We start from the raw sequence: 18,090 nt of genomic DNA, 5'->3' as shown, positions 1-18,090 counted from the left end.
ACAACATTCTAGGTCACATTACCCCTCTGATAGTCCTGCCATGTGAGTCTCTCTCCCACACAACTCTAAAAGGTGTGTCTATAGCTTGCAGGTGTAGGAAAAATTGGTAGGTCACACAATCTCCTGTGTGATAGGGAAATCCAAATCTCTTTCCACCCTACGTTCTTCAGAAGTTCATGGAAATATATCAACCTTGTCAAAACACAGGGTTTGTAAATGTGCTTCGCTAACTAGCTTACCTCCGATAATGTCAAAAGTTTGATACAATGTAGGCTACATTTGTCATATCACCCCCACTCGCGGCAGCAGTATGTTGACCTTAGAATGTCCCAACTCCCAAGCACGGCGATACCACAATCGAACAGCCATAACAAACCACGTTTCCATCCACAGTTATGCGAGTAAAGTCACATCGTAAACATTTTTTTTTTTAAATGTGATGGAAACAGGACATTTTGGTACAATATTATAAGTGCTGTTATAGAATGTATTAGTCGACATGGTGGGATCCTTTTGTGCCTGTAAAATGAATTAAGCAAGAAATGGAGTTGGAAACGCCTTAATACGCAAATAATGATTTAACAACAACCATATTGAAGTAAACTTGGATTCACGTGATTATTTGCTGTGTGTTGTCCTCCCACTACAACTTGGGAAACGCAGTTTTAGGCTACAGATGAAATAGTCATGATGAACTTCACAAGTGCACGGTGATCTTGATGCTCCTTTCCAATAAATATTGAGGGTCTTATGATGATCGATGCTTGAGTTGCGTTTGACAAATAAAAATACTCTCCCTTTTATCCATAATAATCACATCATGTAGACTAGTCCACCGCACATCATCTGCAAGCTTTTGGCTAGAGCACACGTGCAAAGACCAGAGTAGGCATATTTGCTATTTAACGCAACAGTTTGTGACAAAAAATAAACGGTAGAGTTGAAAATGCAATGGAAACACATTGAAATTTCGATGTTTATTTGGTACATGAAAACTTCAGTGAAAAAGTACATTTTGTGTGCACTGTCAACACGCACTGATTTTAATCTGCAACAAGTCAGTTTGGTGGAAAGACACCACTGGTGGGAAAATACTCATGTTTTCTATATGCAGATTTCTTAATATTTGCATGAAAATCTGTCGCCAATTGGATGCAAAACATGCTACTACGGCTGGGGGAAAAAAACATGAAGAGTAGAGCAGGTTTTCTGTTCTCTTCAAAGTTAGCCCCATGGAATGTCTCTGTAGGGTAGGGTGCTAGTGACAGTGGAGAGAGGGGGGGTACATGAAACACAGAATGGGTAAAGCAGCCTACCCAATGAGAGCCTAACCTCATGCTGAACCCAAAGCCACACCTTTAGAAGGGGTTAGAAGTTCATCGGCCCAATATTTATCTACTCCACTCTCACCTCTTTCCTCAGCTTTTAAAGTACAGTCAATTATATCAGTATGGGCCTGGTTTCAAAGGTTTTGCATTGAGTTTGTTTTGTAGTGCATTAATTTTACATACAGTACGAGTCAAACGTTTAGACACCTACTCATTCAAGGGTTTTTCTTTATTTGTACAATTTTCTACATTGTAGAATAATAGTGAAGACATCAACTATGAAATACCACATATGGAATCATGAGGTAACCAAAAGTGTTGAACAAATCAAAATATATTTGAGATGCTTCAAAGTAGCCACCCGTTGCCTTGACAGCTTTGCACACACTTGGTATTCTCTCAACCAGCTTCACCTGGAATGCTTTTCCAACAGTCTTGAAGGAGTTCCCACAAATGCTGAGCACTTGTTGACTGCTTTTCCTTCACTCTGCAGTCCAACTCATCCCAAACCATCTCAATTGGGTTGAGGTTGGGTGATTGTGGAGGCCAGGTCATCTGATGCAGCACTCCATCACTCTCCTTCTTGGTCAAATAGCCCTTACACTGCCTGGAGGTATGTTGGGTCATTGTCCTTTTGAAAAACAAATGTTAGTCCCACTAAGCGCAGACCAGATGGGATGGCTTTTGGCCAGAATTCTGTGATAGCCATGCTGGTTAAGTGTGCCTTGAAATCTAAACAAATCACAGACAATGTTACCAGCAAAGCACCCCCACACCTCCTCCTCCATGCTTCCCGGTGGGAACCAAACATGCAGAGATCATCCGTTCACAAAGACACGGCAGTTGGAACTAAAAATATCTCATTCAGACCAGACCAAAGGACAAATTTCCACCGGTCAAATGTCCATTGCTCGAGTTTCTTGGCCCAAGCAAGTCTCTTCTTTTTATTGTTGTCTTAAGTAGTGGATCCTTTGCAGCAATTTGACCAGGAAGGCCTGATTTATGCAGTCTCCTCTGAACAGCTGATGTTGAGATGTCTGTTACTTGAACTCTGTGAAGCATTAATTGGGCTGCAACCTGAGGTGCAGTTAACTCTAATGAACTTATCCTCTGCAGCAGAGGTAACTCTGGGTCTTCCTTTCCTGTGGCGGTCTTCATGAGAGCCAGTTTCATCATAGCGCTTGATGGTTTTTGCGACTGCACTTGAAGAAAAAGTAAAAGTTCTTGACATTTTCTGGATTGACTGACCTTCATGTCTTAAAGTAATGATGGACTGTCGTTTCTCTGCTAATTTGAGCTGTTCTTGTCATAATATGGACTTGGTATTTTACCAAATAGGGCTATCTTTTGTATGCTACCCCTACCTTGTCACAACGCAACTGACTCAAACTCATTAAGGAAAGTAATTCCACAAATGTACTTTTAACAAGGCACACCTGTTAATTGGAAAGCATTCCAGGTGACTACCTTATTAAGCTGGTTGTGAGAATGCCAAGAGTGTACAATGCTGTCATCAAAGCAAAGGGTGGCTACTTTGAAGAATCTCAAATATGAAATATATTTAGATTTGTTTAACACTTTTTTGGTTACTACATGATTCCATATCTGTTATTTCATAGTTTTGGTGTCTTCACTATTATTCTACAATGTAGAAAATAGTTTTAAAAAATAAAGAAAAACCCTGGAATGATTAGGTGTTTCCAAAAGTTTGACTGGTACTGTATAATCCATTGCCTTTTCATAAGTCAGTGAAGCCTTCACAAAAGTTAGGCTATTCAAAAACTCTTAAAAAAGGGTAGCCTAACACCTATTCCAATTAACAGCCATGATGCATAACTAGGCTAATTGTCACAATTGCAAACCAGTGCAGGGTGACAATGAGCTCACTAGAAAGTTTTTAAAAAAGGGATAGAAAAATGAGCTGGGACAGATATGAGGGAACATAGTGTGAAGACTAGAAGTCGACCGATAAATCGGAATGGCCGATTAATTAAGGCTGATTTCAAGTTTTCATAACAATCGGAAATTGGTATTTTTGGACACCGATTTTGCCTATTTTTTTTTACACCTTTATTTAATCTTTATTTAACTAGGCAAGTCAGTTAAGAACACATTCTTATTTTCAATGACGGCCTAGGAGCGGTGGGTTAACTGCCTTGTTCAGGGGCAGAACGACAGATTTTCACCTTGTCAGCTCGGGGTATTCAATATTGCAACCTTACAGTTAACTAGTCCAACGCTCTAACCACCTGTCTCTCATTGCACTCCACGAGGAGACTGTTACGCAAATGCAGTAAGCCAAGGTAAATGCTAGCTAGCATTAAACTTATCTTATAAAAAACAATCAATCATAACAACTAGTTAACTACACATGGTTGATGATATTACTATTTTATCTAGTGTGTCCTGCGTTGCATATAATTGATGGGGTGCGTATCGTTTCCCCAATGTGTACCTAACCATGAACATCAATGCCTTTCTTAAAATCAATACACAGAAGTATATATTTTTTAAACCTGCATATTGAACTAAAAGAAATCCAGATTAGCAGGCAATATTAACCAGGTGAAATTGTGTCACTTCTCTTGCGTTCATTGCACGCAGAGTCAGGGTATATGCAACAGTTTGGGCCGCCTAATTTGCCAGAATTTTACATAATTATGACATAACATTGAAGGTTGTACAATGTAACAGTAATATTTAGACTAATGGATGCCACACCTTAGATAAAATATTGAACGGTTCCGTATTTCACTGAAAGAATAAACGTTTTGTTTTTTCGAGATGATAGTTTCCGGATTCGACCATGTTAATGACCTAAGGCTCGTATTTCTGTGTGTTATTATGTTATAACTAAGTCTAGGATTTGATAGAGCAGTCTGACTGAGCGATGCACTTTTGTGCGTTTTGCCAGCAGCTCTTCGCAATGCTTCAAGCATTGAGCTGTTTATGACTTCAAGCCTATCAACTCCCGAGATTAGGCTGATGTAACCGATGTGAAATGGCTAGCTAGTTAGCGGGGTGCGCACTAATAGCATTTCAAACATCACTCGCTCTGAGACTTGGAGTAGTTGTTCCCCTTGCTCTGCATGGGTAACGTTGCTTCGATGGTGGCTGTTGTCATTGTGTTCCTGGTTCGAGCCCAGGGAGGAGCGAGGAGAGGGACGGAAGCTATACTGTTACACTGGTCAATAGTAAAGTGCCTATAAGAACATCCAATAGTCAAAGGTTAATGAAATACAAACGGTATAGAGAAATAGTCCTATAATTCCTATAATAACTACAACCTAAAACTTCTTACCTGGGAATATTGAAGACTCATGTTAAAAGAAACCACCAGCTTTCATATGTTCTCATGTTCTGAGCAAGGAACTTAAACGTTAGCTTTCTTACATGGCACATATTGCACTTTTACTTTCTTCTCCATCACTATGTTTTTGCATTATTTAAACCAAATTGAACATGTTTCATTATTTATTTGAAGCTAAATTGATTTTATTGATGTATTTTATGAAGTCAAAATAAGTGTTCATTCAGTATTGTTGTAATTTTCATTATTACAAATACATATAATTTTTTAATAAAAAAATATATATATATAAATAAAAATCGACCGATTAATTGGTATTGGCTTTTTTTGGTTCTCCAATAATCAGTATCGGAGTTGACAAATCATAATCGGTCGACCTCTAGTGAAGACCAGTGGGGCTTGGATTTGAACACATGCAGAGAGGGGATTGTTTGAGTGCAGAGCCTTTAACCCTAAATGCTCAACCAACCTCATGCACGAATGTAATCTTTCTTAAAAGGAAGTGAACAGTGCCACACAGCACTTAAACCCCTGTGGATTGTCTGAAAATCTACTAATCTCACTAGATCCCCAAAAGGGCAGCAGGCTTGGCGGAATATTGTCAGGGCGCTGCCCCTCCCACATTAATCACTAGGATTATCCCAACTTTCTTTACTGTAATCACATTCTTAAATGGTATTCCCAGACACTTGCAGAGGTGATCATTTAATTCACTGGTGCGTACATGCACTTGCCATTAGACATAATATTCCTTTCCAACTGCAATTGTTGCTTTGGGGTTTCACTAGCCAAGGCATTCAAACAAGCAGCATAGCTAAAAGCTTATGGTCGAGTTGATGGTTCATTGACAATATGGTAAAACAATGTTCAACCAACCTTAAAAAATTGGTGATACTTCATTAATTCTAAATTTTGAAGGCAGCAGTGTCTTATTAACAACTGTTTACAGTTGCAGGTGGAACTCCAAAAACCAGAGAATGTTCACAAATATATGAAATCTACTTTTTGCACCGCGTGAAGAGATTTCTCACCATTTTAGCTGACATACATCTCACATTTCCTAATATCTTTGCTGGAACTAGTCACTTCTAAGCAACGTGGTTTAATTATTTCTGAATATTCCCTGGTTATCGGGGTTCCACCTGCAACTGGACATTGGTGCAATTCAAAAATCAAGAAATATGGAACTATTGCCAAGGTAGGTAGAAAAATGTTCACCTATCTATAATCCATCCTACACTAGAACCCCATATGGAAGAAGTAGCCGTACAAGGATCTAACTAGAGCTGGGGTTTCATGAGCCAGTGGTCTAGTTGGAACAATGCTTCAAATATTGGAGAAGGGACGCAAGAACTTAGTGGGTTTTCAACAACAACACATTTGGCAGGAGAAGTTCTGCCCCCATTAATTTTCAACGAAAGGAGGGCACGTGGTGAAATATAGTGGGATTGTGGGAAGGTGAGCTGTGAGAACCCTGCTAGCAGAGTGGTAGAAGCAGTTGAGCTCTACTCTTTGCACATTCAAACGTTATCAAAACCCACTGTTTCAAGCACGTATCATCTTCCTGGTAACATACACTTCTCACAGAGTTTGACTGAGGCAACAGTTAAAGATGGAATCCGCATTAAGGGAAACAGAACCACCTTTGTTATTGTTTTGCGGATGAAAATGTCTAGTAAAAAAAACATTGCAATACATATTCTGCTGTTCTATCGAACGCATGCAAAGATGTCCCGTAATGTAATATTCCAATCGTTAGTGGCAGATTCACCATTAAGGATCCCAGCTTTAATGCCTCCATGTTCCCTTTGTGAAGTGTCGAACGACCAGCATAACATGTACATTCACCAACACTCACCGGCATCATATTGGCGGCTCTGTCTGTCAGAACGACGGGGGCATCAAATCAACAATGTCGAACTTGGAAAGGTTGAATTCGATGTCTTCTAGCTATCTGCTAACGATATCCAAAGTTATGGCTGGAGATTCTGCCCAGTAGCGCCAACAGTTCAGTGATGAGAGCCAGCCCAGGCCTCGTCCTATGCAATATAAAAACGGATATGAGCTAATTAACTGTTACAGTAACTAGATACCAAGCCAACTAACTGCATACAGACTATGTGGCAGGCAGTGAGAAGTAACGTTGGCCTAACTACCTAGTTAGGCCGAGTGGGTCAGAGCTCAGGTAGTCTAACGTTACGGTAAACACTGACATCAACTCATCAACACTTGGGCCTGGAGCGAACCTTATATTGATGATGAATACCAAACATTGACACTACGGTTTCCCTTACTATATAACTAGAGAGTTATCCACGTTAATGTTTCGATTGTTACTTTAACATTGTACTGTAAGTAGTTAACTATTTATAGGCTAGGTAGCTAGCTAACGTTAGCTAGTTAGTAGTGTCATACCATCAGTATAATTTGGTCAGTGTGGAACTTCGCTAGCTAGCCAATTAGACAGTTAGCTAAAGTTAGGCCATCGGCAAGACCTAACTATCTAGCTAACGTTACCTAGCTGCTGCTAGTTCTGCCATGCTAGCTAACGTAACGTTCGTTGCCAAGTGTTTGTATCGTAGTTTTAACTACAATTTTAGGAGCGTTGGGTAGCGCTTAGCTAACGTTAGCACCTAGTTTTTGAATGTAAAACATGATTAACGTTAGGCTTGTTCAGGTGGATTATTTACTAGCTAACGTTAGTGAATAGCTAGTCTAATTTAGGTCGCGAGATAACGTTAACTAGCTAGCTAATCAGCTGATGAAACGATAGCTAGCTAGTAACGTTAGCTAGCTACTGAAATAAACAACAAAAGCGTTACTTACAGATGTCAGAGACAATTCCTGTTCATTCTTGGTCGTCGTAGCCTATCGCGAGTGATTCAGGCCTAATGAAGCTACTGATACCAAGTAACCTAACGTACTAGCACCATAAGATGCGGTCAAAGATCTTTACAACTAACCCAAGATAGACCCGAGCCTGAATCCTAGTGGGCAGAACAAGCAAGGAGGTGGGCAGAGCCAAACTCTTCTTCGATGAGGATTAACGGCGGTTGGTATCCAATAAATGTTGCATTATCGCCACATACTAGACTGGAGTACAATTCCTTATACTTTGCTTGAAAAAAGTATTAACAAATTCCCAACCATCTAACACAGGAGTGGGCAAACTTTTTGGCTCAGGGGCAACATCAGGATTTTGAAATTCAACGGGAACGCAGTTTTGGGCGGACAAATTGTTTGTTAAAAGCAATTTCTGGGGGCCTCCCAAGTGGCGCAGTGGTCTAAGACACTGCATTGCAGTGCTTGAGATGTCACTACAGACCTAGGTTTGATCCCAGGCTGTGTCACAGCTGGTCTTGACTGGGAGACACATGAGGCAGTGCACAATTGGCCTAGCATCCTCTAGGTCAGGAGAGGGTTTGGTGGGCAGGGCACATGCATGCTGACACAGGTGTATGGTGTTTCCTCTGACATATTGGTGTGGCTGGCTTCCAGGTTAAGCGGGTGGCTTGGCTTGGCTCGGTTGTGTTTTGGAGGACACACAGCTCTCGACCTTCACCTCTCCTGAGTCTGTACGGGAGTTGCAGCAATTGGATACCATGAAATTGGGGGTAAAAATTTGTAACAAATTTTCAATGTCTCGCGGGCCGGATTGAAGTGCCCGGCAGCCAGATACAGCAAGAAGGTGGGCAGAGCCAAGCACGAGCTATCAAGAGGCTATTGGTGCGTTTTAGCATGTATTTGCATATTTCCATTAGGGAACTCTGTGGTATGTGTGTGTGTGTGTGGAGGCTGGTGGGAGGAGCTAAAGGAGGATGAGCTCTGGAATAAATACGGGATCTGGCCTGCCAAACACTTCAAACATATGGAAACCACAGTTCCATTTATTCATTTCCAGCAGTTACAGAGCACACCCGCCAATAGCCTCCACTGGTGTGTGTATTTGCGTGTGTGCAATAACTCAATTTGCCCTTGCACTCCTTCTAAACAACGCCATTTTTAGAAACTTTGGCAAAAGTTAGTCTACAAAACTTTGTCCACTCCGTTCGTAACCGATTGTAGTTTTGGAAAAATAAAACTGTATTGAGATCAAATGTTCCATTGATGAGAACATTTGCTGAGTGTCTGCCAAAATCCATCTCTCACTGCTGGCCACTCGGCTTCCTCTCACCACCATATTTGATCCCACACCAGACCAGTAGCTGGGTGAAAGGGACAATATTGTTCAAAAGACCTGCAATAAAATCTCATACACCCAAGTACTTCTCTGTAGCTGCCACCACCACAACATTTATCCTCTGTGATTTACGCTCCATTCCTGCAGTACAGTTGACAACCATGAACTCCAAAAAACCAACTTTACTGAAGCCCATGTTATTCCTACCACTCTCTATTGTCCTCTGCCTACTCACATGGATCCATCTAGTATCCTTCACCCTGGACCTATCTTCCTCTTTTACTGTTTCTTTTACCTAAATTCCTCTTTTACCTTTTACCTAGGCAAGTCAGTTAAGAACAAATTCTTATTTACAATGACGGCCTACCCCGGCCAAACCCAAACACCACTGAGCCAATCATGGCCGGATGTGATACAGCCTGGATTCGAACCAGGGACTGTAGTGACGCCTCTTGCACTGAGATGCAGTGCCTTAGACCACGACTGCCTTTCTCTCACCGGACAGCTTTGATCTCCAGCACCATGGGTACCTCTACAGTTAACAAACAAAACTTTTTCCAGCAATACTACACATTCCTTTGTCTCATGTCCTCCTGCACACTTCTCACATCTGGAAATCTCACTCCTACACTGCTGACACATGGCAATAAGCTTGACACCTAAAACACCGTAATGGATTTGGGACAAAAGCTCTCACAGGATAACTGATCCTAACTTGACTTTATCTGGTAAAGACTGCATCAAAACTCTGTTTCACCATGCTCTCCAATGGGTCTGTGTCGCACCAAAAAGGCAGGCGTCACAAACACCGGGAATCTTCAACTTCAGTTGACCACTCCAGTTGACCACTCCTTAACACCACTCCAGTTATCACTCTTTTCTACAGCACCTTGCTCCGGAGAGGAAAGCAAGTCACAGTACTTGACCCCATTTGCGTGGTGCGTGCAGCTCCCTCTAGACGGCAGTAATTTAAAAAATCTGCACGATTCCACTCCAAGTCACTTTCACCAACCCAACATTCCCCAACCTCTTCTCAACCAAATCTGACACTACATGGATCAGCCAGAAGGCAAGGTTCCATTCTCTCCAAAAAGCTCACTCCCACTGGACCACAATCATCTTTTTCATCATCAAACTCGGCGGTCTTCACCGCATCTGCCACGGCAGTTATTTCATCCGGACTCTCATCACGTTCAATTTTCTTCTGTAGCTCTTCCAAAAGTTATTTGTAATCCATCTTTCCGTATTTACTCAAAACATGTTCCACTTTTCCTTTTTTTCCTGTCCGCTATATTCTCCTTCATCAGATCTTCCAGAAGGCTTGTGCAATCCCCCACTCAATATTTACATATAAAACAGTATGTTCCACTTTTCTAATTTTTTCCCTTTCCGCCATCTTACCCCCAACAGCTCTGTTCACTACCAACATGCTACTGTGCATGCAGTCTATTGCACACCTGACTCAGTGAGCTATCCCATCGCCATCTCACCGGTCCCAAGTTTAGCTGGAATTCAGCCTTAAGGATTTGAGAAATAGGATCGGTTGACCACACAGGCTCCCTATTCATCTATTTCTCTTATCTAGCTCTGTTTCCACCTAATGTTCTGCCGTGTGAGTTCATTACACTTGGTAGAAAAATTGCCCTACCAACTGACTCTACACCCATTAAAAAATGGATTGGACACTATCTCTTAACACAGTTTGTAACTCTTCTGCAGTAAATCTCGTACACCCATATACTTCTCTCCAGCTGCCACCACCACAGGTATTTTCTGTGATTTACGTTCCATTTCTGCAGTACAGTTGATAACCAAGGCTATGAACGCTAAGAATTCAACCTTACTGAAGTACATGTTATTCATATCACTCTCTATTGCCTACTCACAGGGATTCTCTTAGGCTCCCTCGCCCTGGACCCATCTGCCTCTACTACTCTCTTCACTGCCTCAGCATACAACAACTTCTATACTACTCTGATCCTGCCAACCTCAACCTGACTTCTATCATCGGACACTTATGATCTTCAGCACCATGGGTACCCATACAGTTAACATACACAACCTCTTCCACCGGTACTACATAATCCCACCTACACACTTCTCACATCTACGAATCTCCCTCCTGCACACAGCTGCCACATGACCATAAGCTTGACACCTAAAACACAGTAATGGGTTAGGGATAAAAGCTAAAGACTCTGCATCAAAACTCAGTAGAACAGACAATGGCTTCTCTGTTTCACCACGCTCTATAGCAGGTCTGCGTTGCACAAAACGGTGGACATCACAGACACTGGGCATTTTCATTTCAATTGCTCCTCTTCAACACTTAACGCCACCTCAGTTATTATTCCTTTCAATGGCATCCTGCTCCGGAGAGCAAAGCAAGTCACAGTACTTGTCCCTCGGCGTTTGGTACGAAGTGCCTACTCCCTCTGGATGTACTGTATTTCTTCACCAGCATCTTTATGCTTTCGTTAATAAAAGAATGATAAAAATACTCTTTCAAAATGCAGATGCTGATTTAGTTATAGAGCCATAACGAATTACTATGGGAATAAATATCACTGATTTACAGAAATATTGAAACAAAGTTGTCTAATGAAGGTAAATCCTCCAATGTCACGTTGTACAGCACCATATTTTCCATTCCATCCCAACGGAAACCACGAAGGTTTCGTTTTTCTCAGAATACAAGCACTATAATATTTCAAATTTTGGCATTACATTTTGTCATAAATCTGGCATTCTTTGGATTTATGGTGCTTTCAAGACAACTGGGAACTCTGAAAAACACGGTCAAATCATGACGTCAGTGTTCTTCTGGTCGGAGCTCTAGAAAGAGTTCCAAGTTCCCCACTGGGAATTCCGAGTTTGATGACTGTTCAAAACATATTTTCCCCAGTCAGAGCTCCTTTTTCCCCAGAGTTCCCAGATGTCTTGAACTCACTGAAGTCTGATATTTCCCAGTTCTGAATTTCCACTTGTTTTGAACGCGGCAGAAGTCATGCTGAATTGACAGTATGGCCAATGTTGAATGTTTATCCTTTTAAGCTTGGAAAAGAGGCCCTTAAACGAAGACTTGGACCACACACCGTCTCAACTGAATAGCAGGCAGTGACTGCTTTTCAATGCTTGCAGTTAGCCCCTGATTCCTTCCAAACCATTCATTGTTGAATTTGCATTTTCCAATTTAATGTGTAATGGCCGATCAGCTCCGATAGGTTCTATCTATAATTTCTCTTCATAATTTATCTTGATATGTCATGGATTGAAAAAGATTTGCCAGTAGATTCACGATGACTGCTAGCTTTCTAGCTAACATTTTGAAAGTATGATGATCAGTCCAGTCAAATCTATGGTTGATATAATGTGATTTGACTCATTTTATCTGTGGCCAATGACCTACAGTCTTCTTGGATGGGCACTTCTAATGTAACTCTATTACAGCACCCAAGGAGCTTGAATTTTCGAGCTCTCCCCATAGATATTGCGGTGACGTAGTGACCCCATGAGTGACAGAAAACTGAGCCAATCACGGCACAACTAGAGAACAATACCAATCCCCTACTCTAAGTATTTTCCCCTGGCTGCCCCACCACCACAGAAAGCACTGCGCTAGGCTGAAACGCATGCATTTTGGATCTGCCTTGCTCAAGAAAGCAAAAAAGAAACCATGTTGGTATGCGGCTTTATGAACTCAATATATTTTTTTAATTGTTTGCAAACTGATATGTGACACAAATTAATGCCAAAATAACAGGCAAAACAATGTTTTTTTTAGCTAAACAGTTGGTGCCCTGAATGACGGGTCGCCACTGACTGCAAGCGATGTGTGTTAATGTTAAGAACAAGCGTCGGGGCGTTGGTCTGAAGATACTATTATCAATAGGCAGTAGTGTAACACTTTACAATAAGGTTCCATTTGTAAAGGGTTTATAAAGAGGTTGTAATTACATTAATTATTATTTAATCATTTGTATGTGCATTACAAACCATTAATAAACAGTTATATCGCATTGGTCAAAATAGAGCAATAAATGGTCAGTGTTTGCCAAATAGCGAACCAATATTTACCTCCAGTTATTAACCATTTATAAATGCACATACAAATGCTTATACATCAACCCTTATGATTCATCATGCAACCTTATTTTCAATAGTTGCACAGTTAAACAATAGTTATTTTCTCACTTTTGGGTGTGACGCATTGGTGCTCTGTCCCAGGAAAATAAGAGGTTGGTTTTCATGATGTGTCTTAACCCACCTTTGAAACCCTGATGTCCTAACCAAATGTATTCAATGATCATTCCCAACATATTACCCCTTACTAGATTATATCAACACACTTAATACTTCTCTGTGTGTTCATGATTCTTTATTTTCTCTGAACACTAAACAAAACAACAAAAGAATAACGAATGTCACGTTCTGTAGTCCAAGTATGGTGAACGTTCTTGGTGTGAAATGGTAACCATAATACCTTCGGTTGGTGAAACAGTGGAGGGTGTATCCTCTCAACGTTGAATGTTTTGGTCTTCATAACCACCATTCATGACTGAACATGTTTAACTAAGTGTTGAATCTTCTCTCATGTACTGATGAGTATCCAATACTGCCTATTCTGTAAGTATATCTAAGCTCTAAGTGACCTCTCAAATAATCTTTAAATTATTTTCCCACATGTATAACTGCTAAAAGTATACCTTATTTTAAAGCCAGACTTAAACATTTATAACAGTATATAATGTCCTCGAACATGCAATGCATAGTAAGAACAAAATGTAATTTAACAGAAGAATACATTGGGAAAACCATTTGAATTGCAGTGACTCAAATATGTAGCCTATCAGTGGTATAGTGAGTAGCCTAGCTAATTCCGATAAACAGGGGGTGTCTTTTTCTCCCCTTATTAACATTACGAGTCAGAATAGAAATTTACAACAGATGTCTGGGCTGAGATTCACAAAACCTTTTTAAGAAGACATTTCTTAACTAGCATTTTGTCCTTAACTATAAGAAGTTAAGCAAAATTGCTATACCTCAAAAAGGTTATTGGAAAAGTTCTTGCACTATTTCAAAAAGTTAAAAAGAAATGTGATTCTTGAAAATAAAGTTGTTGAAAATGTTCTTAATTCCAAGACAGCTAAACCCTTGCCTCTCAGGACAGTCAGAGAGAAAGCTCATGAAAGCAATTTTTTTTTTAAATTATTCACACAAACTTCATCTGAAGTTTCAGTATTGATTTTAAACCCAAGAACAGGTTTTAGAACAGTAATATCAGTAAGAAATATGCTAACATGATTGCCATAAGTAACTAAATAGCTAGCTAAAATGGTTGCCTAGCAACAACTATCTTATGAAGATATTTTAGAAGTTCATAAGAAAATCATTAAATCTTATGAAAATTGTTGAGAAATTGCACTTACAAACAATTCTCTGAACTTTTTTTTTTCTTAAGAAGTATTTTGTGAATCTCGGCCGTGTTTCCGTCTTGTTAAGCATTTTCCCACAATGGTGTAACATTCGTCGTAAGAAGTAGACCAAGGTGCAGCTTGGTACGTGTTCATGATTCTTTATTTTCTCTGAACACTAAACAAAACAACAAAAGAATAACGAATGTCACGTTCTGTAGGCTTTACAGAGCTAACAAGAAACAACATCCCACAACCTAAGGTGGCAAAACAGGCTGCCTAAGTATGATTCCCAATCAGAGACAACGATAGACAGCTGTCCCCATGAGAACCATACCCGGCCAAAACATAGAAATGAAAAACATAGAATGCCCACCCCACATCACACCCTGACCTAACCAAATAGAGAAATAAAACATATTTCTAAGGTCAGGGCGTGACACATGGACTCTGAGACCTTATGGGAATTTGTGGGGGAGAAAAGGATTTCATGACAATTTAGCATAGACACTAGCTACACATAAATCTATTATCATGATAATGATTTATATAATTTAGGCTTAGCTAGTTATGTTAGAAACTGCTAGCTAATAATAATAGTTAGCTAACTAGTGTTTAACATTACTTGCTAACACTAATAGCTAGCTACCACAGATAAAAGGGGCTAGCTAGTTATCATAATTTTTGCTATTACATTAACTAAGTAGCTAACTAGATAGTAAGTTAGTTCAAAGATGTTTATACCTAACCCAATATAGACCACAGCCTGTTGTTTCCAATAGGAGCAAATTAATGTTCGTGTGCAAAACAAGTAGGAGGTGGGCAGAGACAAGAATGAGCTAGTGAAATCCTATTGGCGCATTCTAGCATTTTTTAAATATTTCCATTCGGAACGCCTACTCTGTGAAGTGAGTGTGTGCAATAATAATTTGCCCTTGAACTCCTAAACAATGCCATTTTTTGAAATGTTGGCAAAAGGTAAAGCGCACAAAAGGCAGTCTGCTCTTTTTTTTATAGATTCTAGTTTTGGAAACAGAAAACTGTATGGATGTCATGATCGTAATGGGAAGAAGAGGACCAAAGCGCATTGTGGTACGTGTTCATTCTATTTATTTATTCATGAACACCGACAACAACAAAACAAATAAGAATGTGACGTTCTGCAGGGCAAAATAACAACTAATGCAAAAATAAGATCCCACAACTGAAAGAGGGAAAAATTACTGCCTAAGTATGATTCCCAATCAGAGACAACGATAGACAGCTGTCCCTGATTGAGAATCATATCCGGCCAAAACAAAGAAATAGAAAGCATAGACTTCCCACCCGAGTCACACCCTGACCTAACAAACATAGAGAAAAAAGGATATCTAAGGTCAGGGCGTGACAATGGAGACATGACTATTTAAAAAAATCCCTAATTTTAGCGAGATCACAACTTATTTATCTCATGATCAAGACAGAACAAACATTTTTTTCATGAGATAAACGGTATAAATAGGAGTGGAGGCATTGATGATACATTGACAGTATGGCTGAGAGCCCACAGTAGATGAGCACATATGTTTTTATTGATTGCTACACTAATGGTACATTTCATGCAAGCATCATGCTTTCATTTGTGTTTGGAGCTCATCAGTTTATAATTTAGAATGTTAGCTCAAGATAAGGGACATTTAGCTTGCTAAGAGCTCTTGGGGCATCTAAGCCCTTGTGGGGCATTTAAGCCCTGACCAATGCCTGACAGACAGTTTGTCTCCCAGGCTGTATGCCACCCCCAAGACTAAAGCCAATCGCATGCCAGCAACAACGCAGCTACTGTGCCTTCAGAAAGTATTCATACGACTTGACATATTCCATATTTTATTGTGTTACGGCCTGGATTTTGTCACCCATCTACACACAATACCACATAATGACAAAGTGAAAACATGTTTTTAGAAAAGTTTGCAAATGTATTGAAAATTAAATACAGAAATATTTAATTTACAAAATTATTCACACCCCTGAGTCAATACTTTGTAGAAGCACCAGTGGCAGTGATTACAGCTGTGAGTCTTACTGGGTAAGACCCGAAGAGCTTTCCACATCTGTATTGACCAACATTTGCCCATTTTTCTTTTCAAAATTCTTCAAGCTCTATCAAATGTTTGTTGATCATTTCTAGACAACAATGTTTAGGTCTTGCCATAGATTTTAAAGTAGATTTAAGTAAAAATTGTAACTTGTCCACTCAGGAACATTCACTGTCTTCTTGGTAGGCATTTTCTTGGTAAGCAACTCAGGTGTAGATTTGTCCTTTTTTGGGGGGGGCGGGGGGTTATTCTCCTGAAAGGTGAATTTATCGTCCAGTGTCTGGTGGAAGGCATACTAAAACTGGTTTTCCGATAGGATTTTGCCTGTGCTTAGCTCTATTCCGTTTCTTTTTTATCCCACCAAAAATCCCCAGTCCTTAGCGATTATAAGCATACCCATAACATGATGCAGCCACCACTATGCTTGAAAATATGGACAGTGGTACATAGTAATGTGTTGTATTGGATTTGCCACAAATATAAACACTGTATTCAGGACAAAAAGTAAATGTTGCAGTTTTTAGTGCCTTGTTGCAAACATGATGCATGTTTTGGAACAGGCTTCCTTTGTCAATGGTGTGTACGGGAGGCGAAGTCAGGTGCAGGACAGCAGAGTGTAGTGAACAGGCGCACTTTAATTCCGTTCTACAAAATACAGCACATAAAAACAATAACGTGCCAAAAACACGGAACATGGCAAAAGCAAAGCGCCCGACAATAATCCACAACACAAACAAACAATTACACACAAAGACATGATGGGTAACAGAGGGCTAAATACATGTAAATTGATTTGGGAATGAAAAGCAGGTGTGTATGGGACAAGACGAAACAAATGGACATGAAAAATGGAGCGGCGATGGCTAGAGAGCCGGTGACGTGGATCGCCGAACGCCGCCTGAACAAGGAGAGGAGCCAACTTCGGCAGAAGTTAGGTTAGTATTGTGCTAATTAGGTTAGTATTGTGGGGCAACTACAATGTTGTTGATCCATCCTCAGTTCTCCTATCACAGCCATTAAAAGTCCAAAGTGTAATCAATAACTTCACTATGCTCAATGTTCGTTTTCTTTCTTTCATTTATTTTGAAACTACCAATACCAACCCTTGAGTTGCGAGGCATTGGAAAACCTCCCTGGTGTTTGCAGTTGAATCTGTGTTCAAAATTCACTTAGACTGAGGGACCTTACAGATAATTGTATGTGTGGGGTACAAAGATGAGGTAGTCATTCAAAAATCATGTTAAAAACTGTTATTGCACACTGTCCATACAACTTATTATGTGACTTGTTGAGCACATTTTTACTCCTGAACTTATTTCAAATCAAATCAAAATCAAATCAAATCAAATTTTATTTGTCACATACACATGGTTAGCAGATGTTAATGCGAGTGTAGCGAAATGCTTGTGCTTCTAGTTCCGACAATGCAGTAATAACGAACAAGTAATCTAACTAACAATTCCAAAAAAACTACTGTCTTATAACACAGTGTAAGGGGATAAAGAATATGTACATAAGGATATATGAATGAGTGATGGTACAGAGCAGCATAGGCAAGATACAGTAGATGATATCGAGTACAGTATATACATATGAGATAAGTATGTAAACCAAGTGGCATAGTTAAAGTGGCTAGTGATACATGTATTACATAAGGATGCAGTCGATGATATAGAGTACAGTATCAACGTATGCATATGAGATGAATAATGTAGGGTAAGTAACATTATATAAGGTAGCATTGTTTAAAGTGGCTAGTGATATATTTACATCATTTCCCATC

At 39.9% G+C, this 18,090-nt stretch overlaps 1 protein-coding gene across 4 annotated transcripts in view; it reads right to left on the bottom strand.

Annotated features, from left to right (window-relative positions):
• Positions 1–7,658, bottom strand: part of ppp1r13bb (protein phosphatase 1, regulatory subunit 13Bb) — an 81,125-nt gene extending 73,467 nt beyond the window's left edge. Inside the window, exons 1-2 of one of the 4 annotated variants that reach the window (XM_024420543.2) lie at positions 7,465–7,658; positions 6,497–6,677 (exon numbers count right to left, since the gene is read on the bottom strand). In XM_024420543.2, the coding sequence (XP_024276311.1) occupies positions 6,497–6,505 (9 nt within the window). In that variant the 5' untranslated portion in view covers positions 6,506–6,677; positions 7,465–7,658. The remainder of the gene's footprint in view (positions 1–6,496; positions 6,678–7,464) is intronic. The other 3 variants (XM_024420545.2, XM_024420546.2, XM_024420544.2) reach the window with 3 other exon arrangements.
• Between the last annotated feature and the right edge of the window lie 10,432 nt (positions 7,659–18,090).

The sequence above is a fragment of the Oncorhynchus tshawytscha genome, linkage group LG05 (genome assembly GCF_018296145.1).
Source record: "Oncorhynchus tshawytscha isolate Ot180627B linkage group LG05, Otsh_v2.0, whole genome shotgun sequence".
Classification (NCBI taxonomy): Eukaryota; Metazoa; Chordata; class Actinopteri; order Salmoniformes; family Salmonidae; genus Oncorhynchus; species Oncorhynchus tshawytscha.
This window is presented reverse-complemented; position numbering and strand designations above follow the sequence as displayed.